Here is a 26,473-nt window from a genome sequence, read left to right on the forward strand (position 1 = left end):
CTTCCCGAGAGGTCGACGTTCATCACGGTTGTGCTGCTTTCTGCAAAAAAAACAATTGAAATTGAAACTGTGTCATGAAGAAATCTATCATTTTGTGTTTGAGCGATCTGATTTCTTTTCAATCCTTTGTGACATTTTTTTGCAAAATGTTCTTGCTGTGTGCAATGTTCACCACTAGGTGTCGCAAATGACCCATCAAAAATTGTGCTTTTATTTGTGTTGCAACATAACGGCGTGCGTGTGCGTGCGTACGTGGATGCAAACTTGGGTGTGGTCATAGCGGAACTCATCTTTCACACACAAAAAAAAAAACTAAATAATGAAATTAGCTACAGTTGAAGGTTCTCACGAGGTCCGGGAAATGTTTTTTTTTTCATAAATAATTCCTTTTTTTTTTTTTTTTTTTTGCTTTCTCTGGTGATCGTAAACTTTTAAGTGAGGAAATTTATGCAGCCTTGACGACCAGTTCACAGGCGTTCGCGACCCTCGTGAGGACGAGCATCTTTGCTAACGGATGGATGAAGTCAACATTCGTGAAGAGAGCAGATCCTTTTTTTTTTGTTTTCCCATCCAGATGTGCATTTTTGTGGAGTTCGCTCGTTTGCCGCAGCCTGTTGCGCAAGGCTGCTCGCTTGGAAACGCACCCAGTTAAACACAAGAGGCTGAATTGATGAAACGCAAATCTCTTCTTTCGGCCAGATGTTTTGCAATATTACATTATATTTTTTCTTTCGAGAAATTGGATCTTCGACAGGAAGTGAAAAAGAGGCCAAAGATAAGATTCAGAGTGGTTTATTTTATTTTATACAATTCAAGCACTATCGCCCTGAACCCTAATTGCAAACCCTAACCCTAATTTGAAACCCTACTACTAAGATGTAAAAAAAAAAAAAAACGTGTCTGTGTGCGTGTGACCTAACATCCTCACACCTGCAGATACACTTTGAATATTTTTGAGTTGATTTTGGAGGATGAATAATCCCGCGAGAACTTCCCCCCTCAAGGTCATTGGTAGTTCATGCAAAAAAAGGGGCGGAGCAAACATTTCAAAGATTGCGCAACAGCTCTCTATGCAATTTGTACTCCCAACCCCAAATTTATATCAAATCAATTTTTATTCAGATAGCACTTTTCATACGTAAAATGCATCTGAAAGTGCTGTTACAATAAAAACAACCAAATGAGAACAAAAAACAAATACCCACGCCGCCCACCCAACGATGAAGCCAAGTTGGCAAACTAAAGAGGACTTCTTTTGTTTTCTTTCAACTTTTTCCTTCCACGTGTTGAGGAACTTTTAATAAACGCAAATAAAGTCTACATTTGTGACGAGAGCAAATCCTTTTTCACGACTCTTTCCCATGCAGATGTCCCTCTTTTGGGAATTCTCTCTTTTTGCTGCAGCCGTTGCGCAAGAGTGCTTGGCAGGACACCCAGTCACACACAAGAGGCTGAATTGATAAAACGAAAAACGTCTTCTTTCTGCCAGATGTTTCAGAACAATACACTACATTTTTTTCCTGGAAATTGGGTCATCAACAGGAAGTCTCCGTGCAAAAAGGGGCCGTCTATCATGAGGTCCACGCAGGGACATACTGTACACAAGTGCTATTGAAACCTCGGAGGATTTGATAAGTCGCCATGGTTACAGCATACTTGGCAATGAAGAGAGTCATAGTTCCTCACGAACGGACAAAAAAAAAAAAAAGGGAATGAAAAGCGGAGCGCACAAGTAGACCGAAGCAGATCGTCAACGGACACAACACGAGGAGCGCGAGCGTTGCGTGCGTCCGCTGCAACCATGCGAACGAAAACAACATTTTGGGACTTTTGGGGGGGTAAAACGGAGCAAGAAGAGCTGGTGAGACAAGCCAGTCGGCTGAAGCCTTTAACTTCGCAACAGTGAGTTCCTCGCAGCCAAACTTTGGCTTGAAGCGTTGATTGCGTTCATGACTGACCTGTGCACTTTTTTTCACACACGCTCAAAACTGCGTCCACGTGAAGACGAAACCGAGCCAGTCGCCACTGTTATTTTTAATACTAAGCATCCCGGTGCATTCTGCTAATGTGGCACTTTGTAAATAAAAGCAAAATCAGTTTATGCACGGGTGTCAAACTCTGGCCTGAGGGCCGGATTTGGCCCGCAGTATAATTAGATTATTATTCATAAAACCACTTTTTTTTAAATAAAAAAAAAATCTGCATTTATATTGATTGCTCGCGGCTTTGTTTGAGTTTTATTTTTTTCGACCGCCCACTGTGTATTTGAGTTTGATACCCCTGAGCTAACGCATGCACGTCAGGAGTTTGGATTTCAAATCTTGACCCTAACCCTAACCATACATCAACTTTCTGTGTGGAGTTTGTCCTGTGCTGAGTGAGTTTCTTCTGCTCCATGCGAAAGTGTCAAATCTTTTTTGTCACTATCAATGTGCCCTGCGATTGGCTGGCAGCGAGTTCAAGACATGTGCTGCATTTGGAAAAGAATTCATGCGAAAAGACAAATAAATAAAATCACCATTTTCTTGAATTTGTTGTTGTTGTTTTGTGTTCCTTTTTTTGTGCGCTCACTAAACGAGAAACGATTTCCACCTCCAGGAAGATGTTGCTAGGTAACAGTGCTGTGCGGGCACAGTTGCGGAAGAGCAAGATGGTGTCTCTGCTGCCCCCTGTTGGCACAGACGTGTTCCGGCACTTTACGGCAGGCTCACTGACGGAGAACCAACCATGCCATCAAGTCAAAGAGAAGGTAGTTGGCCTTCAAGAGATAAAGCAAATGCAACGAGTTGAATTCGAGTCTTAAAACACTCCTTAATCAAATCGTCTTACTCATTTGAAATGTAATTTTTCAGTGTCATGTTTAACCTGTGTTGTACCTTAATAATAATTTGCAAGTCAAGGCCCTGCTGATATTGATTTATCAATGAATAACAAGTTTGGATTTTGGACACCCGATGTGACAAAAATGTGTTTGTCAGCGCAGCAGAATCCAGCAGACGACTTGGCGAGCGGGAAGCCCCTCCCATTCATTTTTGGCGAGCCACCGCCTGAATTTGTCAACACGCCACTCGAGGAGCTGGATCCCTTCTACCAATCACAGCAGGTCTTGAAAGTGGCTCCCTTAGGCCATTGGCCCAAGACATTCATTATGCTTAATTTTTTTTGGAGGGGTACGGAGCTGACCTTTGACCTTCTGTTCTCGCCACAGATGTTCATTGTTCTGGATGGACAAAAAGTCATCCACAGATTTAATGCTGCTCCGGCTTGCTTCATGCTGAATGCGTTCAACCTCATGAGGACCACCGCTATCAAGATCCTCCTTCACTCATATCCTTTATGACATTGGTGTTAAACCCAAGGGCTGGGGGCCATCGGTGGCCCGCCACAAAAAACATGTCGGCTGCTTGCTAAAGTGTGAAAGTAATGATTTTGATTGACATTGAAAAGTAAGAATCAAATTGTTTTGTGTAAGCACAGCTTTGTTTCTGAAATATCAATAATACATTTAAAATATTATTGATATAAATAAATTAGAACTGAGTATCAAATAATTGAAAGATGACTCCGTGGCGCCCCCTAGCGCTATTGGCAAACTATCCACAGTACTGTCCGCTTGAGCGATCACGTACGTTCCTTAATAAATTGCACTTTTTTCCGTGCTTTCATCCTGCTCACCGTTTTGACCAATTGCGTCTTCATGACAATGGCCACGCCTCCCGATTGGAGCAAATTTGCCAAGTGAGTCGCAGAGGGAATATTGTCTTGTCAGCACTTTGTGACGCCACAAAGTGGATTGCACTCGGCTCGCGAGTTGTGATGTCGAACGAGGCCTTCGTGTCGTTGAACAGGTCCACTTTCATCGCCGTCTACGCTTTTGAGGTGCTCGTCAAAGTCGCGGCTCGAGGTCTCTGCGTCGGGCAGTTCACCTACCTCAGGGATCCGTGGAACTGGTGGGACTTGCTGATCATCGCCACGGCGTAATGCACCATCACGCTTTCACACATGCCGCGACGATGATGACGATGATGATGATGAAGGCGCTCTGTTTGCAGATATCTGACAGAAATGTTAAATTCGGGAAGTGTCGCCACGTTCCAAGTCCTTCCGGCACTAAAGCTCATCCCGGCGATCCCTGGTGCGTGTGCGTGTGTGTGTGAATTAGTGATGGGGAAAATGAAGCTTCAAATGTGCTTCATGAACCAGTTGATGTATTTTTGATTCCTGTAGATGGCGCTGTTGCTTTAAAAAAATGCCAAGTCAGCGTGTTTTCAGCCCAATGTTGAACAGAGAGTGCCATCTAGAGGTGTCCAAAAATACTGCAACTGCTTCATGAAGCAGATTTGAAGCTTCATTTACCCATCACTCGTGTGAATGTGTGTGAAGTATCGTGACTCTTTTTTTTTTTAAATCAGGTTTGAAGAAAACATGCTTCGCGCTCACGCAATCCTTGAAGAAGATGGTCCACGTGATCGGCCTGAGTCTCGTGTGCCTCAGCATCCTCGCCGTGCTTTCACTGCATAACTTCATGGGCGACTTGCGGAAAAAGTGCGTGCTGATGCCACAAGGCAACGGCTCGTTCGAAGACGTCGACTATAACGAGTACATCAACGACCCTGGTGTGAAACTGAATTTTTTTTTTTTTTTTATTTCTTTTATGCACCTTAAATGAACACCTTTATTGTATGCGTGTCTCCCAGCCAACTTTTATTACCTACCCGGACACTCAGACGCTTTGGTGTGCGGAAACACGAGCGATGCTGGGTATGTGTACGCGTGACACACGTTCGCCGCTCAACGTCGACGAAGCAGTGTTGAACACGCGCCGATGTCCTTTTGTTTAGGACGTGCCCCGAAGGTCACATGTGCCTGAGGGCGGGGCCCAACCCAAATTACGGATTCACAAACTACGATTCCTTCGGTTGGGCTTTCTTGGCTCAATTCCGAATGATGACTCAGGACTTTTGGGAGAATCTTTACCAATTGGTCAGTGAAAATTTAAATTTCCCGATGTGCCGGCGTGTGACCCGATCGTCCGCTTTGTCTCTGCAGGTAATGCGCTCGGCTGGCAAAGCTCAGACCGTCAACTTCTTGGCCGACATCGTGCTGGGCTCTTTTTCGCTCTGCAGTCTCATTCTGGCCGTGTTTGCGTTGGCGTTTGTGGAGCGCAAGCAAGCGGAGACGGCCGAGGCCAAGCGGAAGAGCGAGGAATATGCTCACGTTTTGGAGACGTTGAAGAAAGAAGAGAAGGTCAGGTGACGCGCAGCTCGCCATGTCGTGGTGGGGAAACAACTCGGCTGACGACGAGTGTGTGTGTGTGTGTGCAGGTGCAAGACGGTGGTTTTCTCAATGAGAAGGAGGCAGCAGGTGTGAAGACACGCACTCGTGCATTTCAAATTTTTGACTCCATTCTCATTTCTGAAGTTTTCTCGCATCTTCTCAGAGCGTGAGGCTGCCCGGCGGCGTCGTTGGCCGTGCTGCGACGCTTTCGCCAACGTCTTCCTCAAGTGGACGTGTTGCGACTCGTGCCGGGCTAAACAGCAACTGCGCCGTTTTGTCACCGACCCCTTTTTCGACCTGGCCGTCGTCACGTGCATCGTGCTCAACGTCATTTTCTTGGCCATGGAGCATTACCCCATGTCGCGGGAGTTTGTGTTTCTCATCACCGTAGATCTGGTCGGTCACGAATCCGTTTCGACGCACATCGCAATGTTGAGAACCTTTGACCTCTGACCCCCTTCCTGACCTTCTCAGGTCTTCACATTGATTTTTGCACTTGAGATAGTCCTAAAACTTGTGGCCTTGGGTCCCTACGACTTCTTCCAGGTTCCAATTTTTTAATTCCAATTTCCAGCAACTCTATCAAGTTGACTTCAACAAATGGCAAATATGATCGGCCGTCGTTCTTCCGCTTCCAGGTGGGATGGAACATCTTTGACACCGTCGTCGCCGCCCTCACTGTGCTCCGCATCGTATTGGCAGACGTTTCTGGGCTGAGCATTTTGAGAATAGTGAGTTTCACCGCTTGACTCGTACAAACTTCCCGTTCCGGAATTCCCGCCAGGATCCAAAAAAAATGTCTCCCCCCTGTAGTTTAGTGTGATGCGAGTGTTCCGCTTGGGAAGGTGGTGGCCAGCCTTCAACGGTTCGCTGAAGCTTTTTGGAAGTTCCTTGGGCGTGTTGAGAAACTTCACCCTGCTCGTGGCCGTCTTCACCTTCACGTTCGCCGTCATCGGAATGCAGCTCTTTGGAAATGCCTACAAAGACGTGTGCCGCATCACCAAAAGCTGCTCGCTTCCTCGCTGGCACATGGCGGATTTCTTCCACTCCTTCCTCGTCACCTTCCGAGCGCTCGGCGGCGAGTGGATCGAGACAATGTGGGACTGCATGGAGGTGGCGGGTCAGCCCGCGTGTCTCATCTTCTACACGGTGGTGGTGGTCGTCGGAAAGCTGGTGGTGAGTCGCCGAGACTCGCTGCGATCAACTTTCGTCATCTTCTTCAACCGAGACCGAATGGAGACTCTTGGATTTGTTTATGCAGGTTTGGAATCTGTTTCTGGCTTTGTTGATAAAAACGCCCTCCGGAGTTTGTCGCTCGACACTTGAAGGCCAAAAAAATCTGAAGAAGGCCTTCAAACGGATACGCCGGGCTGTGATGGGCAAGAAGACGGGATGGAATCCTCCTGGTAGGAGGCCAAATTATTGATTTCCACCGCCGTTGTCCGTCCTGCAATAAAATGTCGTCGTCAGTCTCAGGACTTAAAAGCGACGACGTGGACCCGAAGGAAACGGTGGCACTTACGTTCGTCAGCTCAGAAGAGCCAGAAACGGAGGTCGAGGCTGTCAGCTGTAATAAACTCCCCAAAAGTGAACGTGAAGATGATGATGACGAAGAAAAGAACTTGCGAGTAAGATCAGTGACTTTGTTCGTCATCGTGAGAGCGGCCAAAGCAAAGAGAAATTTCTTCTTTTCTAGAACGGCGACGCTTCACGTGAAGACCAAGACGCACCCGCCAAGTGCTGCTGTGACCGTAGGAGCGCACACACACACACACACGTTAGCATTTACCTCTTTTAATCCCAGAAATTTCACGAGAGGAAACCCCTCAATTCCAGCGTTTTTCTGAATTTTGACTGATTTTGCGAGGCCAACAGAATATTGTGTTCAAATGCTAAAAAAAAGTCTGAGCTTTCACGCAAAAAAGGAAAAAAATGCTACAACGTACAAATACGTCTTTGGGAGGCAGGGACTACGTTTTTGAAAACTTATATGAATGGCTTATGGGTTGAATGAGTTCAAAACGGGAGCCAATCACAGCCTGTGCATGGCCACGCGTGTGCGTGTGTCTTTCAGAGTGTTACCGGTGCTGTCCGGTCTTGAACATGGACTCATGTCAGGCGGCACGCCGAATCTGGTTAAACGTGCGGCGATCGTGCTCCTCCGTGGTCGACAACAAATATTTTGAGGCTTTCATCACCTTTGTGATCCTTCTGAGCAGCGGAACTCTGGTAAGTATTTGTGGATTTTACGATTTAATTGCGTCACAATTTCGACACCGATTGCAAACGTGTCTGGAGCGCAGGTCTTCCAAGACATCTATCAGGAGACGCGAATGGTGCTCACGACCATTTTGTGGTACGCCGAACACGTCTTCACGTGCGTCTTTGTGCTGGAGATGCTCCTGAGGTGGTTTGCCGGCGGATTCAAAAAGTACTTTAGCAACGGCTGGCGCTGGCTCGACTTCCTCATTGTGCTTGTAAGTTACTACTTTTTTTTCAGACTCTTGTCAACGCACGAAGCAAATTCGCAGATGAGCTCAGACCGGTGTTTATTGCACTTCATCCCTTTGCTCAAATTAAACGCAACTTAAGATGCTTCTTTTGGCGCTCAATGACTTCTTCACACTGCCACGCGTACCGCTTTTGTGTTTCGACCCACTTCGGGTCTCGCTCCTTGCTTAGTCCGTCCGACCTTTTTGAAAACTTCTCATCGTCCATCGCCAAAATGGACGTTTGTCTGAGATGGACGGACTATTCCGTCCTTGGGAAGGAGGAACTCAACAGTCAGTTGAAGCGTCTCATAGTGACTCAGTCGCTTTTATGCTTGAAATTGAGAAATGGTGAAACGTTTTCTTGGTTTATAAGACGTAATGAGCGGAACAAATCTTTGTTGTCCTCCATTTTAGATATCTCTGCTTTCCACGACTTCTGCCGTTCAGGGAATTTTTCAGCTGGAAGCCGTCAGGTCTCTGAGAACTCTGAGACCTCTGAGGGTCTTGTCTCGCTTTGATGGCACAAAGGTGAGCCGACACCGGGACGCCACTTGTCCACACGCCACAACCTGGTCACAAATCCTTTCCGCTCGTCTTCAGGTGGTGGTGACAACGTTGCTCGGAGCCTTCCCGTCCATTTTGGACGTGCTGCTCGTTTGTCTGACTTTGTGGTTGATATTCAGCATCCATGGAGTGGCTATGTTCGCAGGGAAGTTTTTTTATTGCTTCAACGCCACTTCTGAAGAGATCTTTCCCTCAGAAGAGGTCAACAACAAGTCCGACTGTTTCATGCTGATCGAAGAAAACTACACTGAAGTCCGCTGGAAGAATCTCTTTGTAAATTTCGACAACGTGTCGATGGGTTTCCTGGCACTTCTGCAAATGGTCAGTCTGAAGTCGACGAGAGAACGTAAAGTGATCGGACGTACGCTGGATGCAATTCGTACACTGCGGCAATTAGAAATTGGCATCTGACGATCGTTTTAATCTCCAATTGAGGATTTCATTTAAACAACAAAAATCAGGCGGTGTTTCCAAACTTTTGAATGGTACCGCATATCGATCAGATCAATTAGAACGACTGACTGATTGCTTGCTTGACCGACTTGACCGTTTTCCATCAGGCGACTTTTAAAGGCTGGATCGGCTTATTGTACGCAGCAACGGACTCCAGGCAGGTTGGTCAAGCCCCGTCGTCACTTTTGCTGCCAATAATCGAATCTTTCAGATCAACGTCGCTAACTTACATTGTCCTATGCGTGCATGTGCGCGCGCACGTGACGCGCGTGTAGATCGAGTTGCAGCCGGAGTACGAGGCCAACGTGTACATGTCCCTCTTCTTTATCGTGTTCGCCATCTTCGGCTCCTTCTTCACTTTGAACTTGATCGTCGGCGCCATCATCGAGTACCTCAAGCGGCACAAAGCTAATAAGATGAGTTTCCGCACGCGCGCACGATGTTGCCTTGTTTTTTTGGGGTTTCTTTTGCTTATCGTGTCTTTGCGCTCATTTAACGGAGATTTGTTGTCTTTTTTTTTTTTTTACTTGGGAGGAGCAGGTCTTTTCATGACACAGGAACAGATGAAATTGTACAATTCGATAAAGACTTTAGGCCGTAAGAAAGCCCGGAGAGCCGTTCCCCGGCCACAAGTGAGTCCAACTGTCACTCTTGCTTGAACAAAACACGTCGTGAGGTGTTGTTGAAATTTGTCGTATTTTTCCGTCTTTGGTCATCAGAGCAAGATTCGGGCGTTGCTGTTTGATCTCGTCACCAAAGACTACTTTGACGTTTTCTTCATGGTGTTCGCTTGCGTCCAAGTGATCGTCATGATGGTGGAAACGTGGGAGTCCAGCTTCGAGACGATCTTTATTATCCACTGGATTAACTTTGCCATCATCGTCATCTTCACGGTGGAGTGCGTGCTGAAGCTCATCGGGCTCGGGCGCCATTACTTTGCGTTTGGATGGAACATCTTTGACTTTGTGCTGGTCATCTTGTTCATTTTGGGTGAGTCAGCAGATGATGTACAAAAAATGTCTCCCGTTTCCGACGTATTATTATTTTATTTTTTTGTGTCTTTCAGGACTGTTCATGGCAGACCTACTGGAAAAGTACTTTATTAACACGTACGTGGTGTTCAGCGCGATCCGACTGACTCGCGTCTGCCGAATCGCTCATCTCTTCCGTGTGGCGAAGAGCGCGCAAAGACTGGTCGTTGCATTGATGAGGTCACTTCCTGCCCTTCTCAACATGGCCGCCGTCCTCTCGCTCATCATGTTCACCTTCTCCGTCTTTGGCATGAAACACTTTGCCTTTGTGAAAAAAGGAGAGATGCTGGATGACCTTTTTAACTTTGAGACGTTCTGGAGCAGCCTCATCTGTATGTTCATGATCACGACGGCCGCCGGGTGGGACGGTTTTCTCATTCCCGTCATGAGAACGCCACCGGATTGCGATCCGTACGTGGAAAACGTGGGAACGGCCGTCGGGGGAAACTGCGGCAGACCGCTGTTGGGCATCATCTTCTTCACGAGCTACATTTTGTTGTCTTTCCTGGTGGTGATCAACATGTACATTGTCGTCATTTTGGAAAACTTCAACATGGCCGCCGAGGAGAGCGACGACGAGCTCTGCGAAGCCGATTTGGAGATGTTTTATGACACCTGGGAGAGGTTCGACCCGCATGGATCACAATTTATTCACTCCAGGTGAGTTACATTTGTATGATTTTTTTTTATTCCGCCTTGTGAAGCCCATCGAGGACTGGAGCGAGTGACCCCTGGTTTAAGGTTATGTGGCGTTCGGGTGTGGGCGTGGCTAAGACTAGAAATCGTTGCGGACGCATTAGGCCTTCTTCTGCATTCTGACTGATCTTTGTGACGGAAAATACAGTCTTCTGGTAGTTAGAGCGATCATGAAGGAGAAAACTGTCACATGACGCGTAACCATGACCAACGAGGTGAGCTGACGAGCGGTCCCGCCCTTTAGCCAGCTGTCAGATTTGTGTGACGATCTGAAAGAACCTCTGAGGATTGCCAAACCAAACGCAATCAAAGTGATCAGCATGGATTTGCCGCTGACTTCCGGGGACAAGATCCACTGTCTGGACCTCCTCGTGGCCCTCACTGCTCAGGTCAACGTCAGCACGTTTGCCGTTTTGTCTTCATGTTGCTTTGCTCAAGGTTCCTTGTGTGCGCAGGCGCGAGGAATTTCAGGAGAGACGGACGACTTAAGAGCTCGCATGGAGGAAAGGTTCAAGGCCCGCAACCCCTCAATGGACATGGTGGGGTTTTTTTTTTCTTCTCTCGTGTGGTCTGACGTGATGACGTACTTTTTAAGGCTTTGGTGTTATTTCTGACAAGTTGTCACCTGCAGGAATCTCATCAACCAATCGGCAGCACTCTGACAAGGAAGCGGGAAGATGTCGCTGCTGCCGTCATCCAGCGAGCATACCGAAAACACGCGGCGCAGTCGCCGGTCAAAATGGGAGAAGCCGGCAATTAGATCATCGGACAGGATGGATGACAAGATGACGCCTTTCGTTTGATTTCAATTTTCTCTTTTTCCTTGATGGAAAAAAAAAAACGTTACCCGGGAGAATTTTATACTCTGGGATTATACTAACCGATGTAATCTCGCATTCTACTTTATTAACCGAAATGAGAAGAGGAGAGAGAACAAACTATAATCCACATCAGTCTTTACCGTAGTAGGCCGTTACCATGGAAACCGAAACTCAAGCATTTCTGTACAATCTATACTATACGTACAGAATTTTTTTTTTTTTATTATCATTGTGCAACAAATGTGAGGACAATGTCCACGAGACTAATTTTTCTTGCAATACTGTGAGATTAATAAATGTTTACTTTGTCCTGATGAAAGCGTTTGGAGTCATTTCATGGTGTTTGCACTTTTGCTCAAAATTGTATCCAATTTGCTGGTGTTTTTTTGCACGTCCTCCGCAGCCGCTCGAAAGATGGAAAATCAAACATCACGGTCTTGTTCCTCACCGCCTCGCGTCACCACGGCGACAAAATGAGAGCGCCGCTGCTTAAATGCAAAAGCTTTGTATCGGCTGTCACGGCGCCGTGAATATTGACGCGACGTGAAGGTCACGATGATGATGAGGCCGCGAGTACAAACACGTAGATGTCATGCGATACTTCCCGGAAGCAAACAAAAGTGTGACTCAGCAAAGAATAAATAAATAAATAAAAAATGTTCTCTGATTTATACTTATACGGTTAGCAGCTTCCAATTTTATGATACCTTATGTTCGGTCTTTTGGTGATTCTGAACGTAAAAAAAAAAAAAAATTCCAGAGGTTCTAGAACGTTTTCAGTTCGGGAATTTTTGGGAGAATTTGTCATCACTTGCTAGATATCTTTGCTTTCCATGACTGGAACCCAGCGAGATTCTGATGAAGAAGTGGCCAAAGCAAGCGAGTCCGGAACCTGCAGCGAAAAACAAGCAACAGCACGTTGCTGACGCGCCGTCGGTTGTTTTTCGCTCGCGCACTCGTTCACATTCATACAAGTTGACGTGTCAATGTCCCAAAACATTGAATCATTCATGTGACATGTAACGTAAAAAAGAAAATTTCTTACCATAATTTCATGATTTCCTTCCCAAAAAGTCGATAGTAAAGTTTCTAGAATTCATGATGTCACATAAAAGAGTTTCTAATCCTAAATATGAAGGCGTCGTTAGCATGGCCGCTTGATGTTTTTTTTTTTTTTCTCATACATGTAATCATAATCGCGCTGCTATAAAGAGGACGAGCCGCGACATCGCCAAAAGGCAAACGGAGGAGCAACCATGGACAAAGGTATGACGGCCTCCAATTTGTTTTAAAAAATGTTTGCAAAAGTCAAATTGCAATGTTTGACATTTTGTTTTTTGTCCTCAAATTTTCTATTGAAATTTGATGGTAGAGAGAGACGTTATTAAAATGTCAACATTTTATAAATCTGTAATGTAAAGAATTGACATTTCCTAAAATAACAAAAAAATTTGACAGAGGAATCTTATGATTTATTACACCAGAACGTCCAGGTTACTCAACCTTGGACCTGTGTCGTTGAGGTCAGTTGAATAGAAAGCCATCTCTGAAAGTAAACGCAGGGGTCTTACCGAAGGCTGACACGAGGTCCGAGTGGAAAAAGCACGCGCCGAATAACGTCAAACGACTTCCCGTCTCGTGCAGTCGTTCTTTTCCTGTCGCTCGTGACACTGGCCGGCGTCGCCTCTCAGCCGATGGCGGACAGCCAGCGAGTGTTCTCCATCGCAGTCAGCCGAGTGCAACACCTTCACCTGCTGGCTCAGAGACTTTTTTCCGACTTTGTGAGTGTCGCCGACGAGCTGGAGCGGGCGCCCGCTCAGCCTCCGTTTTGTCCCGTGGTGCTCCTTTAATGATGTGCGTTTGTTTTAGGAGGGATCTCTGCAAATGGAGGATCAGCGTCAGCTCAACAAAATCTTCCTGCAGGATTTCTGCAACTCGGATTACATCATCAGTCCCCTCGACAAGCACGAAACTCAACGAAGCTCGGTCAAAGCTCAACTAACGCTATCGTTAATACTTTACGCAAGATTCTTTCACTAACTTTTTTCAGAAACTTTGTCAAATTCTAACCTATACTTTAACTCTTCATGCCAGCCATTTTCAAAACTTTTTATCCTCCCATGTGAAAAAAAAAAAAAAAATACGTAAAAATACGTATTTGGGATCGAATGAATTCGACGTAAAAATATGGACGGTTGCTGAAAAAAAATGAGAAGTCGAAAAAAAAAAAATGAAATGTGAAAATGACAAAACTGAACAAGTGATGACGATTGATTTCAACGGCGTTTAGGTTCTGAAGCTGTTGTCCATCTCCTACCGACTGGTGGAATCGTGGGAATTTCCCAGCCGTTCCCTCTCTGGCAGTTCTGCACCAAGAAATCAGGTTTCTTCAAAATTATCCGAGCTGAAGATGGGAATCCTCCTGCTGATCAGGGTGAAAACACACACACACACACACACATTATTTTCTGTAAATCGGGTCTGGAACACTGACAGAGCTAAAGGGGGGGCTGCAAGGGGCACTGCCCCCCGACTCCCTCGAAATATGCTGTGACTCCCACCCAGGCCAGATATTTTTTGAGTATTTTCCAGGAATTTTTTTCCAGACTCCCCCCCCCCCCCCCAGCCCGCGTTGCAAAAATAAAAGTTGATCAGGTTTTTTTTCTTAACTGTTTGCTCAGGCCAATCAGGATGGAGCGGAGATGTTCTCCGACAGTTCTCCCCTCCAACTGGCGCCGTACGGGAACTATTACGAAAGCGTGTCTGATGACGAGTCCTTGAGACGAACGTATGAACTGCTGGCGTGCTTCAAGAAGGACATGCACAAGGTTTGCGCCCTGCCACCGATGAATGTGCGCGTTTGTCTGCATCTTGGAAATCATTTCCGAAAATGAATATCTGCAGGTGGAGACTTACCTGACAGTTGCCAAATGTCGACTGTCACCAGAGGCCAACTGCACTCTGTAGGCCCGTCCTCGCTCACTTAGAATCTTCTTGACGCATCTCGTCAATTTGAAAGTCAAGTCATGTAATGAAATAAAAGTGCTTGCGCTCATGCAGTCAGTTGTGGATTTCTGAAAAGCTTAATAGGAGAAGACAAATTTGGGATGAGCACATCACACAACCGTTCGAGATACTTGCCTTGGTCATGAAGCATGAAAATTCCTGCTGCACTTCAAGGGGGCGGAGCCATTTGCAGGTGACTTGAAACGAGAGACGGGACAAATTTCAGACTCATCTCATCGTGCAAGTTTGATTGGGGGCATTCGAAAAGGAAGTGGATTGGAGAGCTCCGTTACTTTTGGATGGTACCTTTATTGATTAAATTCCGTAACTTTGATAAAAAGAACATGGAAAAAAAAAAAAAAACACCTCTGGTTTCAGAGATTGTGCTGAACAACAACGGGAGGGCGGGGGAGGGTGGGGGCAGGGGGCGGAGCTCAACAGCAGCACAGTCAGTTTCAACCAATCGCAACACAAGAAGGGATTCGCGCGAGAACGCGGCGGTGTTAAAGGACGTCACTTTCGGCCGTGTGAAGCAGCGAGTCGTCCGCGTCCGTCATGACGCTGCTGTCCTGACTGTCGTCCACCTCCACTGCGGCTGAAACACAGTCGCGGTGGTGATGTCATCACAATCGCCATGGTGATGATGATGATGTCGAGGCTCGTGTGCGCGCGTACCTTCGTCCTCGGGCAAATATCTTTTATCGATGGCTTCTTTGATCTGGTTGTTGGCTCCTTTGGGGTCCAGATCCATCGCCCAGCTGAAGTTCATGAGCGCCAGGTGAGTCTGACCTAATTTCTTGTACACCTGACACACACACACACACACACGCACACAAATGCACCACAGTGACCACAATGAGTCTCACGTAACACAAAATGCTTCTCCTGTCGGATTACAGCAACGACATTTGTTTGACGTTACCTTGCCGATGAGAAAATAAACAAGCGACTCTTTGGGAACGATTTGCTTCAACTCCTCCAGCTCCTGAAGAGCTGCCTGCAAGCGCACACACAAACACACACATTGAAATTTGCTACCAACTTCTATGGGCTAACACTTTGACATATAAATTTTGTAATTCCTGAAGTGCGTTACCTTGTACTTGTCGTTGGCGAAGAGGATGGATGCCCGGTGGAACTTGCAAAGAGGATTCTTCGGGTCGATCCCGATGGCTTTGTTCAGCGTCTCTAAAGCCGCGTCGGACTTCTTCAACGCGTGCTGCACCTGCGATAGTTTCCACATTATTTTGGAGACCGCGACATCGGCCTTTCCTTCTCAATTCTCGGCTGTGAAAGACAGACGCATGCTCGGGCGCTCTTCGGACACTCGCGCGGCGATGAGGACCGAACAGAGGCGACGACAAAGACGAGGCGGCGGCCAACGTACCACTCCGATGTGGCAGAGAAGCACGGAGCTCTGTGGATTGATGCTGAGAGCTTTCCTGAAGTGGATTTCCGCCAAGTTGAACTTCTCCTGAATGAAGTAGATCATCCCCAGACCGTACCTGCGCCGGCGGCACAAGGTGGTTTGCGGTTGTTTTGTTTTTTTGGGCGGGCCGCAGCGCAACGTACCCCGGCGGCGCGCTTCACGTACCACGCGTTGTAGTGTCGGTTGCCGACTCGGATGGCGTTGCGGAAGCAAGCCAGCGCTCGCTCCAGCTCCTCCGCCATGACCAACTCGTGCCCCAGCAGCGTGTAGGCGTAGGCGAAGCCGGGGTCCACCTGACAAACAGTGAAAAGAATTTGACTGGTTTTAAAATTTGATTTGACGAAACATACTGAAGTGTTCACGAGTTTGGCGGCTTTAACTCAATGCCAAAAACGATTGAAGTCCATTCGATCCAAAAGATTCAGTGCCAAGGTTGACTTCTGTCAGTTTTTTTTTTTTTTTTTCCCTTGCATGGGTCCGACACTAAGACCCTTAAAATTATAAGCAGTTTGAGGGCTGTAATGCGACAAACCGCCAGCAGAGGGAAGTGTCGCACCATATTTAGATCCTCAAAATCTCTGTCTGAGAACCGTAACCACGGCGACAAGGCCTCACCTGGATGGCTCTCTGAAAGAATTTAATCGCAATGTTGTGCTCCCTCTGCAGGCTGAAGCAGTTCCCGGCGACACACCAGGCCTGTGAGGACACAAGCGAGCGGATGAGGACATTGCAGGCGCGAGCGACCCTCCGAAAGGGACGACGAGACGAGACGAGAGCGAGACCTCGGGGCAGTTCTTGTCCATGTCCGTCAGGTCTTTGGCCAACGCGGACAAGGCGACGTCTTTCTGCAGGTGCCACAAAGTGGTGGAGTAGATCTCCATGCCCTCAACCCGGTACGACTCCATCCGGCGCACCTCGCTGAACAGATGCTCCGCCTACCCGCACAGCAAGGAGGCGCTCTCGTCAACGCGGGGCCGACGAGAGCCTTCGAGGCCTGAGCTCAAAAAACAGAATGGACGCCGCACACACGCCATCGGGCGCTTCCCACCTGCGTGTACTCTGCCAGCTCAAAGTAGGCCCGGCCGATGTGTGTGAGGACCCAGCCCGTGTTGTAGTGCTGCGGCGGGAGGGAGGTGAGGATGGCGATGGCTTCTCGACAGTTGTACGAGCACAGCGCCTGGTAGCCGCGCCCCAGCTCGCGAAGTAACGCCAAAACGCCGTCTGGACACGCGGCAGCCAAAGGATTCGCTTGAACACAGCGAGTGACGGCGGCGCCGGCGTTTGCGAGCGGGCGACGTTACCTGCGGCGGCTCTCTGGTGCTGCGGCACCTTGGCGTCGGCCAGATTCAGAGCCGGATCCTGGAGGAGGATGTCCAGGCTCTCGTTCAGGTTGCAGCTGTTTGACGTCTTTGTGGATTTACATTTGATTTTCCGGTTGGGAATCTTGGTGAACTTCATTTTTAACTTCTTGCTGTTTTCCTGCAGGAACAAAGTCGGGCGTCTTCACAATGGCTCACTCACCGGTTTGAAAATCCCTTTGCAGTGATTCGGGAGTCAGGAAAGAGTAAACGATACAACATCAGCATTGAAAAGGACTCCCGACATTTTCTTAATCACAAAATAATTTGCGTACAGTGGACAAGATGAGTCATCGGTCCGATGAAAGCGTTTTGTCGCTGAATGTATTCAAGCAATGTCAGCTGCTGGATCTTGCATAATAAATAGTCAACAATAAATTCATTTTAATAACGCTGCGTATTTTACAAAGCGGACAAAAATGATGGCCGAGAGAGGTCGTGAGTCATCGGCGAGGGTCACGGTGTCAAGAGTGTGCTTACCTTGGCGGTGGAGCTGGCGCTGGTGAAGAGTCGGGAGCTTCTTCGGGGACGAACGTTGGGAGGGGCCGGCGTGCTGGGACTGAGCACTTGAGGGGAACCACTGCAAAAAAAAAAAAAATTTTTTTTTAAAAAACGTGACCCCGCAGCAGACAGCAAACGGGCGACACCCGACAAACGGCGGCTACCTGCTGTGAGGCGCCGAGGTCTGCGAATGGTTAAACGGGATGGGGAGGACATCGCGACTATTCCCGCTCTGACTGAACACCGTCTTGGACTGACTCATCCTGGACACAGACTGACAGAGCACAAGGGGGGGTGTTCCTTTCACAAATTTCGCAACTGGAGACATCCCCGCGGACGGCATCAATCAAGGCTGCCACCTTCTTGCTGGAAGCGGTGGTTTGCGTTTCCATGCTGGACGAATAGTTCTGCAGATATGTCGGGTCGCCTGGGCTGGGCTCCAGCGGCAAGATGCCGAAGCTAGCCAGAGAAACACTCCGCATGAGGGGAGAGGGAGAGCACAGACGGCGGACACACACGGGCACGCACCTGGGTGTGAGCGGGCCGAGCGAGTTGGGGCCGCCCAGTAAACTCCGCCCACTCTTGGGCTTGTTCTGCTTGGCCAACAAGGTGCCGGCTGTCGCCGGGGAGACGGGGTTTCCCAACAGGGAGCCGGTCTCCGGCAAGATGAGGGACGAGTCGATGTAGGATAGCGACAAATCAGACGTCTGATTCCCATTTGACGATTCTAAACTCAAACGATTTAACTCCTGAAGAAAGGAGAAAACAAATTATAAATCTGTGTCAGGATGTGATGTCAAATGGAGAAGCGTGTGACAAGTACCAGAGAGTGCTGCGGCGTCTCCATGAAGGCGTTGTCCATGCGATGCAAAAGGTTCTGTGTCGGGCTTACATACGGGGGCGACGGGGCGACGGAGCAATGCTGCAAAGACGACAATCTGAAGACTTGATCGGCATCTGCTTTGTCGCCTGAAACAGTCCAAAGCGGCAGCGGGGACAGGTACAATGAGACAGGGCCGAAACGGCAACGACGCAAACGTGTGGGCCGGGAAGGCGTTACCTAATAGACAAAGGTTCTGAAAAGGTGACCACAGGAACGGGTTGAGTGACAAACTTCTCTGGAAGCACTCGGCACCTTTAGCGGCACGATCCGTCTTGCTGCTCGGAAGCACAGACGGACGGACGGGCAGGTGAGACAGGCGGCCAAGACGATGCGAGGTCACACGTCACCTCACCAGTAAATGTGTCCCAGCAGCGACAGCGTGAAGGACGCAGAGTCTCCGAACTCCGTGACCAGGTCATCCTGACTCTTTTGTTTGTTGAGCACACCGCCGATCAGGACCTGCTCACCTTCCGCCAACCTGACACATAAAAACGCCGTCACGCCAGACACCGCCTGGCGCTTTTGACTTCTTCGTCTACTCGCTTTGCGTTACTTACTTGCTGAGCTCCACACAGCACTTGGCCAACAGGAAGCGCACCTGCGGCGTGGACGAACTGTGAGCCTTCAGCAGCCGGTACGCCTTGTAAGGCTTCCCCGACCGATAGTAACATGTCGCCAAAAGGTACAGCGCCTCCTCCGACCTCACTGATGCGCAAACGGGACATGACCTCAGCGACTCTCTCACACATACACATAAGAGAAATTGTACACAATTTGGTGTCACCCTCACACACGTTACAAGTTACCTTCAGCGTAGAGTCTCTCAGCGAGGAAAACAGCATCCAGGTAGGCGTAGTGGTTGAGTGCTTGCCACACTGCAGCCTGGACACACACACACACACACACTTGTTTATATTCATTCAAGCAGAATCAAACAAGCATGTGACAGAGTGACGTCCTCACGTGCCATCACACCACTGTTGTCCACACATTGACATTTGCAATGATGGCAACATGCCACTTACCGAAACACACAAGTGTACATCAACAACGTCTACTAGAGGAAGCAAACTATCATGTCGAAGCACAACATCGTGAAAATTGGATCGGTTCACCATCCACGTCGTCATCGTGTTTCCCGAGAAGTGAGCGTGAAACTTCTACCAAAAAAATGTAACGAAGCTCTCCTTATTTCGGGCACGGAAGCTAAGCAGCTGCTAGCTCCGATGCTAACGAGCATCGCGATGCTCGCCGGTCGTGAGGCCACATTAAAATTCATCCAAACAGTCCACGAAGCGACAAAGCCGACAACTGTCATCAACACCGGCAAACGATTTGCGCACTGCTGAAATGCTTTTCGACGCGATCGCTGCGACGACAACAACAGTTAGCACGGCAGCCGCGTTAGCAACACCCCTCGGTGTTAAATTAAAACATTTGTGAGGAGAAAATCCACTAGCCGCTCTTTCCTCACGCTGTCCTCGTTCTGGCCTCATTTGCTCGCTTGCGACGTGAACGTCAACTCGACTGACTCGTCCTTATTTAAGTCCCCCGTTTCCTTGCGGCTCCTTCGCCAATGCGGTTCCTCCAGCCGTGAAACATTTGCAAATCTCACAGCTAACATTGGCGCTTGACCTTTGTGACACTCACTTTAGGTGGAAAGACGACAAAAACCACTCGCAAGCAAAACAAGTGACCCCTCGCAGTCGTTATGGCGACCGGAGGCCTGCGCCCGTGCAGCCCGAGAACGCGCACCCACGGGCGGACTGAGGCCGCCGGGACTCAGGAGAGCAGCGGCAGGCCTCTAGTGAAAGAGAGCTAGTGTCCTCCGTCCGGCCGGGACAGGGAAGAAAAGGTGGCTTTTGTTCTTACCTGGACGGGATCCTGCAGCACCGTCATTCCGTCGCTGTCTTGGCAGCCGTTTTGTTCTTCTTCACCTCAGGCTGCGGCGGGATTTGAACATTCCGACCGTTAGCGGCCGAACTCAGCCGAAGAATGCGAAACACGAGCGGCAAGCAAACCGGATATGAGCAGTGAGGGCAATCGCACTTTATGGAAGCGGCAGAGAGGGGGGGGCAGGCGACGTCACTTCCGCTCACTTAATAAATAGGAAATAAAAAGAATCACTTTGTACTACATACAACATTTTTAAAGTATGTGACATATACATATATATATATATATATATATATATAGATAGATAGATAGATAGATAGATAGATAGATAGATAGATAGATAGATAGATAGATAGATAGATAGATAGATAGATAGATAGAAGTGGTACAGATAAAGGATGGATGGATAATAATAATAATAATAATCATAATAAGACATTTAAAGGTCGTTGGCGGCCTCTAGGGGCCGCAGTGGAAACGACCGTCACCGGGTTTGAAAATTGGACCAATTATGAGGCCATTATTGTGAGGAAGCCCTGGCTGTTGCGGAGCGCTGTTCGAGGCACGGCTCATCCTCATCGTTTGACTAAGCCCACATGAATTCCTGATATCTAAGTGCCTAATTTTTTGTGTTAAACTAATTCTGGTGGCTTTATTGATGTGCCGTCTTCTGACGTCACATTTTATTAAACACATAATTTTACATTGAATATTACAAACATTCAACTGACTGAACCCCAAATAATAAACTCAACCTTACAGAGAGTGCGCCCTCTACTGGGAACATATGGTATTAGTCACAAGTTATGAACCCAATGGCCGAGACCCTCAGAATCTACATCAAACATATTTGTTAGGTGCAGCCACGCCTCGAACTACGCGCTGCAGCAAGGGCTACTCGATTATTTTACAGAAACTTTTTCAGACTCGCATTTGTAGATTTATGAGACAAAATTGTAACTGTGTTTATGGATTCTTTTTATATTTTGTTGATTGAAATGCGTATTGGTGAATGGTTTTGCAACAATAACGGTGACGACATTTGAATTTCTAGTGAGCATCGTCACGACTCGACGCAATTGTGGAATACAAGGAGCAGGAATTTCCTTAGCCAATCACAGCGAGCTCAGGCACGGAGGGGCGGGGTTTCCTTCCATTCATTCATTTCAAATGTTTCGGATGATGGATTGTAGATGATTGATTCGATTGGCTCTCTGGTTAGGATCCATTACGTGATTGAGTCAAGTATCTGGGAGTTGAAAATGCCGCCCACGCCCCGCATATCTTCCTCTCTGTGTTCCATGAGGACGTTCCTCCTCCTCCTCTATCTTGTTTTTTTTTTCTTTCAAATTGTTACATTTTATCCTGCATACTCGTCTCGTCCATTTTGATTAGTGTTTCTTTCTCCCTACAGACATCCACTTAAATACACAGACGCGCGCAAACACACACGCACGCGCGCACACACACGCACACAAACACACGCACACTGAGGTCTTTGAATAATTAATTGGAGTAATGTGAAATCGCCGAGTGGATGTCGTCTCTGCATCCCGCCCGCCTCTCGGGTCCATAAAACGGTCGCCGTGGCAACGCGCTTTGGTCCTTGCAACACGCTGCGGTTCAATCTATCATAATCATAATGATCATCAATAATCATGAAATTTGATCAGTGGCCACATGGAAAGACAGCTTTATTTTGAAATCTTATAAATAGTGTGCATGCACAGCTAGACATCTCATAATAGTCGTGAAGCAGCTAAGTGGGCGGTACAAAAGAGAATAGAAATAGAAAAATACAAAGGTCACATGTTACAAAATAAAAGTAGTGCAAACGGTGTTGCCAGGGATGCGTTATAACATTTAGAAACAGATTTTTTTTAAATGGGATCAAAGATTCTCAAGATAAAAATATGAGCGAATCAAATGCAGCATTATTTTCTTCATTTAATCGAAACAAATCTACGTCTCGCCAAAAACAGTTTCAGTAGTCTTGAAACGCCCACATGAAGTTAGCTTCAAGTTGGACGCCAGTGTAAAGAATGTTGTGGCAGACAGATTTTAATTTTTTTTTTGGAGGGGGTCAGAATACATTTTACGACTGAAGATTCAAGAGTTCCTAAAATTAAAACCTCAAAATCAAATGAACAAATCAAATTAAGAAGCCGCAGAACATTTGTTCAATCAAATCATCCAGCAAACGAGATTTTCGGCCGCTAAAACTGAAAATTGCCACGTTAGCGTCAAGTCGGTAAACAATCGTGCGGCAGGCTAACTTGTTGGTCAGAATATCATTTTCATGCGCACGCAAGACCAAACTGCGCCAGTGTTAGCTGAGGTTAGCTTGGTGGCGCTAGTAGTTGGTTAGCATATTATTTATTAGTAAACCGTCATGCTGATTAGGAGTGTAAACAATCAATTAATCAATTAACAAATTGATCGACAACTATTTTGAAAATCGATGCACCATTTACAGACCTCGTATGACCTCAAAGTGTCCAATATCCTTGCAATTTCAGCCTCTCAACAGATTTCTCAGGTCCTCCATGAAAGCAGACTGATTGTCCGTGTGTATTTTTTCAAAATAAAACATTTCCAAACATCCGCTTTGGCTTTGCAAAACAATGAATACGATTTTTGCCAATTTTCTGACAGCTGGTAAAGACCAAACAAGGAACTGAATCAAAATCAATTTAGGTTTGTGCATTTTTTTGCACTGTCAATTGGAAATCATGAAGAAATGGAAATTTAATAAAAACATTTATCCGATTCGTCAATTAATTGAAAAAATAATCGACTGAGTAATCGATGATCAAAATAATTGTTAGTCGCTACGCTTATTTACAAAGTGCTACTGAAAGAAGGCCATGTGGCAAAGTGTCAAAGGTTGGAAACATGCAGCATTACACGAGATTCCTCCGCGACCTAAGCCTGTCCGCCAACATGTGACGAGCGATCGCCACGGCGACGGACGGCACAATCAGGAGGAAGGTTTGTAAACATTCAAATGCGAAAAATGCTTGTTTGGGTTGCTTTCGTCGGTCATGCAGAAGACGTTCCCCGCCGCTAACTTAGAGGAATGCTGTTGGTCTCCATGGCAACGAGGGTTCCCACGGAGGTAGAACATGCTCGTCGTGCAGGGACTGGAAGTCGGCGCGGGGCGTTCTCCGGACGGGAGGGTTATCCCGATTTCAAAATCACTGTCGGAATAAAACAGAAGAAAAAGTGGCAGATTTACTTTTTAAAACGTGTCGTAATAACGTAATTACATTGAATGCAACACATATTATTACAAAAACATATTTTGTGCATCATAATCTAATGCAGGTGTTGTACATTTTCTTTATCTTCAATCTTCACATTTACCCTCAGATTTAAAAAACATGAGCTCATTTAAAACAAAATAAAATATTGATCCAAAGTCACAGAGCAGAAGGATAAAAAAGCAACCTGCAGCTCAAGAGAAATACATTTCAGAATCCTGATCTAATGTGCTACTCCTGGCATCGAAATTTATAAAAAAATAAAAAAAAAACTCCTGGCATGCCTGCATTGGCCACCCGGGGGCAGTATAATACATTCCTACAGACACAAAAGAAGAAGAGTTTGCGCTCCGTGACTCTGGAAGGTGCAAGAATATTGTTTGTTGAGGATAAAGAATATATGCCAGTGAAAATGGTTATATTTGTCTATGTGTTACTCCACGATGTGTTGAAATATCGGAATGCGGATACCGTTGCTGCTAATTGCTCATTTCCATTCTATGAAATCCAAACCACTCTAAAACATCCAAGGCATGAAATTGTGGTTTTGGATGTGAGGCATCAAATGTGCGAGTTTAGCTGAGAGAACGTCTTACATTCGCGGTTGAGCGCGATGGCGGCCGCGATGATGGCGATGCCGCCCAAAATGGCCACCACGGACAGCACCATAGCGTTGCGGCCCAAACGCCGAGCGCCGTCCACGTTCCCCTGCTGCAGGCTGTTACGAGACTGAAACAACACCGTGTTGTAAAGCTGGTCATGAAGTTGAGTCCGCATCTGTGGCTCAGGCGAACATGCTAGCACCTACCATGACGGAGAAGGTGAGGGCCACGATGTTGATGGGCCACAGAGGGCAGAAGCAGGACAGGATGGCCAGCATCAGGTAGTCTGGCGGTTTCGACTCATTGGCCGGACCCTCTGTCGCAGTGCTGGGCTGGCGACCGAGTGACGGCCGTGGGGAGTTGAGCGACGGGCTTGGGGAGTTGGGCGCCGCCGAACCCGTTCGGCTGCCCGAACGGGGACGGCCGTTGGCGTGACCCCCTTTGACCGGGCTGGAAGGGGACGTGGCCATCAGGGGACCCACACCGTTACCTGGTGGAGATGAGGCGTCGGTGTCTTTCATTTGATTGGATAGAAACCAAGTGGGAGGAGTCTACTTACCGGTTTTGCCGTTTACTGCCAGGTGCTCCGTGGGGCCTGTGGTTGGGGGCGGGGCTTGTTGGCCACCTCCGCCCGGTTGGCACGTAATCGCCGCACGCTCCTCGTCTCCGCCTACCGAATGCTGCGACTCGTCCATGCTGCCGGAGGGGCGGGGTCACACAGATGCAAAAGGTCAACTGGGAACAGAAAAGAAAAGACATGCCTTGTGATTTGACAGCCGACCAGTCAACTTCTACTTCTTCAGCTTTTTTTCTTCTTCTTCAGGGTAAAGTCAACCGAAGAGCAGAGCCAACAAACGCCACCTGGTGGCGGATCCCTGCGTCATCTGTGAGCTCATCACAAACTACACCGCTTCCTGTTTTATTATGAAAAGCCTTCAAGGCGTAGACCGAGTCAACCACACCTCACATTTGTACATGAAAATAATGTAATTTACTTATGACCGTGCACACAGACACACGCGTACACGCGCACACACGCGCACCACACTAATGGCGCGTGTGTGGGTTGGAGTTGAATGCGTGATGCCCCACTTAAGTGATTGCACAAAAGGCATGACATGAAAGCGCACTCACACACACACACACACACACACTCTCATGACTTCTTACCTGCTCTAACAAATCGGGAGCTGCAGAGTGTTCATTTTTTTGTAAGCAGAAGAAAAAGGTGCGATCCACTGTCTAGAAAAGCAACGATGATCAATAATGACTGTCATTAATCATGATAATTATCAGAGTTATGGTTATTTTCATGTAGAATGATGGCGAGCTGGAGTCCAAATGCTGGAATGTCTGTGGAAGATGAAGACAATGAAGACTCTGAAGACTGCAGCTTGACTGCAACAACTGCAAGGGAGGGGAGGGCGTGTGCGTGTGTGTGTCAGTGGGTGCGTGTGTGCGTGTGGGAGTGTGTGCGCGCGTTTGTGCGTGTGTGCGCGGGTGTTAGGGTCCTCTCATTGCGTTAACGTCACAAGATTGACATTGTGTCAAACACGGTTACGGTTCATGTATATATCAATTATTCCATTTGCTAAACATTAAGTATGGGAAGAATGTGGCGTTTGCATTCGGAATGCAAGATGCTTGATCTTATTTTGAAGGGTCCGCGGCTGACTTCCGGCGTGCTGGTGCACAACTACTGCTGAATTGAAAGCGGCGTCACTACAATGCACCAACAGAACACAATCGTCATCAGCATCAGCATCAGCATCATTTTGTTCTCAGGCTCTCTTTGTTGACTTCTCCATTTTTTATTTACTTCAAGGGGGTGTGGCAATGAAAAAAAATACCTTTACATCCTGGTTGTTCAACCGTGTAAAAATGTGCCCTCTCTAGCGCGACTTTGGTCCTCTAGTTTGATTAGCAAGAAACAAGCAATAACAAACAAAAGGCGTGGCAGACGAAGTGTCAATCATTTGTGTGCATTCATCGCGGGCGCTCCTCTGCAGTCGGCAACAAATCAAACTTGAAAGCATAGTTGGAGTGGGACTCTTTTTCAGCTCTGGAGTTTGCAATAGCTCAGACCGGCCCGCTTGAGTTCACAGCGTTTTAGTGAGGTCGACAATTTGAGATTTATTTGTCTGCATCAATCTAAAAGAGTTTACCATTCCCTCCAACTATATTTATATTGTATTTTATCC

At 47.3% G+C, this 26,473-nt stretch overlaps 4 protein-coding genes across 5 annotated transcripts; 2 read left to right on the top strand and 2 right to left on the bottom strand.

Annotated features, from left to right (window-relative positions):
* The first annotated feature begins 1,600 nt into the window (after nucleotides 1–1,600).
* On the top strand, nucleotides 1,601–11,393 carry LOC148322225 (sodium channel protein type 4 subunit alpha B-like). The gene is given in 31 exon segments (XM_088317225.1): nucleotides 1,601–1,902; nucleotides 2,599–2,749; nucleotides 2,984–3,103; nucleotides 3,209–3,326; nucleotides 3,648–3,738; nucleotides 3,849–3,977; nucleotides 4,053–4,135; nucleotides 4,413–4,616; nucleotides 4,698–4,761; nucleotides 4,842–4,983; nucleotides 5,050–5,247; nucleotides 5,325–5,364; nucleotides 5,441–5,673; nucleotides 5,752–5,823; nucleotides 5,916–6,008; nucleotides 6,091–6,453; nucleotides 6,539–6,683; nucleotides 6,748–6,905; nucleotides 6,974–7,028; nucleotides 7,352–7,506; nucleotides 7,581–7,754; nucleotides 8,184–8,297; nucleotides 8,370–8,654; nucleotides 8,894–8,947; nucleotides 9,062–9,202; nucleotides 9,314–9,418; nucleotides 9,506–9,776; nucleotides 9,853–10,477; nucleotides 10,758–10,902; nucleotides 10,969–11,052; nucleotides 11,145–11,393. Coding segments are annotated over 31 exon segments (4,962 nt in total). The 5' UTR covers nucleotides 1,601–1,801.
* Nucleotides 11,394–12,576: 1,183 nt separating this feature from the next.
* gh1 (growth hormone 1) lies at nucleotides 12,577–14,393 on the top strand. The gene is made up of 6 exons (XM_088317829.1): nucleotides 12,577–12,600; nucleotides 12,979–13,115; nucleotides 13,204–13,320; nucleotides 13,625–13,768; nucleotides 14,016–14,162; nucleotides 14,239–14,393. The coding sequence occupies exons 1-6, from the start codon at nucleotides 12,591–12,593 to the stop codon at nucleotides 14,299–14,301; spliced, it is 618 nt and encodes a 205-aa protein (XP_088173955.1). The 5' UTR covers nucleotides 12,577–12,590; the 3' UTR covers nucleotides 14,302–14,393.
* A 236-nt stretch (nucleotides 14,394–14,629) lies between these two features.
* Nucleotides 14,630–20,529, bottom strand: cdc27 (cell division cycle 27). Its single transcript, XM_088317824.1, has 20 exons — nucleotides 20,384–20,529; nucleotides 19,318–19,393; nucleotides 19,069–19,216; nucleotides 18,864–18,989; nucleotides 18,689–18,786; nucleotides 18,452–18,597; nucleotides 18,157–18,377; nucleotides 17,988–18,087; nucleotides 17,793–17,902; nucleotides 17,608–17,707; nucleotides 17,071–17,248; nucleotides 16,818–16,990; nucleotides 16,552–16,704; nucleotides 16,385–16,465; nucleotides 15,935–16,062; nucleotides 15,728–15,845; nucleotides 15,437–15,565; nucleotides 15,263–15,337; nucleotides 15,016–15,145; nucleotides 14,630–14,935 (listed from the first exon to the last, which is right to left on the bottom strand). Exons 1-20 carry the CDS (start codon nucleotides 20,408–20,410, stop codon nucleotides 14,844–14,846), a joined length of 2,409 nt encoding a protein of 802 aa, XP_088173950.1. The 5' UTR covers nucleotides 20,411–20,529; the 3' UTR covers nucleotides 14,630–14,843.
* Nucleotides 20,530–22,084: 1,555 nt separating this feature from the next.
* On the bottom strand, nucleotides 22,085–25,701 carry LOC148322228 (uncharacterized). Of its 2 annotated transcripts, none has more exons than XM_088317091.1 (5): nucleotides 25,443–25,701; nucleotides 24,832–24,968; nucleotides 24,479–24,762; nucleotides 24,267–24,399; nucleotides 22,085–23,607 (listed from the first exon to the last, which is right to left on the bottom strand). In XM_088317091.1, the coding sequence occupies exons 2-5, from the start codon at nucleotides 24,965–24,967 to the stop codon at nucleotides 23,588–23,590; spliced, it is 573 nt and encodes a 190-aa protein (XP_088173217.1). In that variant the 5' UTR covers nucleotide 24,968; nucleotides 25,443–25,701; the 3' UTR covers nucleotides 22,085–23,587. The 2 variants fall into 2 exon arrangements, with proteins under 2 accessions (XP_088173217.1, XP_088173216.1); XM_088317090.1 differs by having other exon boundaries at nucleotides 24,832–25,007; nucleotides 25,443–25,700.
* Nucleotides 25,702–26,473: the final 772 nt, after the last annotated feature.

This window comes from Idiotropiscis lumnitzeri, chromosome 15 (genome assembly GCF_059441095.1).
Source record: "Idiotropiscis lumnitzeri isolate Australia: NSW breed Sydney's pygmy pipehorse chromosome 15, RoL_Ilum_1.0, whole genome shotgun sequence".
Lineage (NCBI taxonomy): Eukaryota > Metazoa > Chordata > Actinopteri > Syngnathiformes > Syngnathidae > Idiotropiscis > Idiotropiscis lumnitzeri.

Bases quoted from the DNA above. Each gene is read 5' to 3' on its own strand.
- gh1 (XM_088317829.1), top strand. The intron at 13,116-13,203 runs GTGAGTGTCGCC...CGTTTGTTTTAG, and splicing joins AGAGACTTTTTTCCGACTTT to GAGGGATCTCTGCAAATGGA. The intron at 13,769-14,015 runs GTGAAAACACAC...CTGTTTGCTCAG, and splicing joins GAATCCTCCTGCTGATCAGG to GCCAATCAGGATGGAGCGGA.
- cdc27 (XM_088317824.1), bottom strand. From the start codon at position 20,410: ATGACGGTGCTGCAGGATCCCGTCCAG. The intron at 17,708-17,792 runs GTAGCCGCCGTT...TTTTTTTTGCAG, and splicing joins ACCTCGGCGCCTCACAGCAG to TGGTTCCCCTCAAGTGCTCA. The intron at 14,936-15,015 runs GTACGCGCGCAC...ACTGTGTTTCAG, and splicing joins ATATTTGCCCGAGGACGAAG to CCGCAGTGGAGGTGGACGAC.
- LOC148322228 (XM_088317091.1), bottom strand. From the start codon at position 24,967: ATGGACGAGTCGCAGCATTCGGTAGGCGGAGACGAGGAGCGTGCGGCG. The intron at 24,400-24,478 runs GTAGGTGCTAGC...GTGTTGTTTCAG, and splicing joins CCCTCACCTTCTCCGTCATG to TCTCGTAACAGCCTGCAGCA. The intron at 23,608-24,266 runs GTAAGACGTTCT...TTATTCCGACAG, and splicing joins CATCGCGCTCAACCGCGAAT to TGATTTTGAAATCGGGATAA.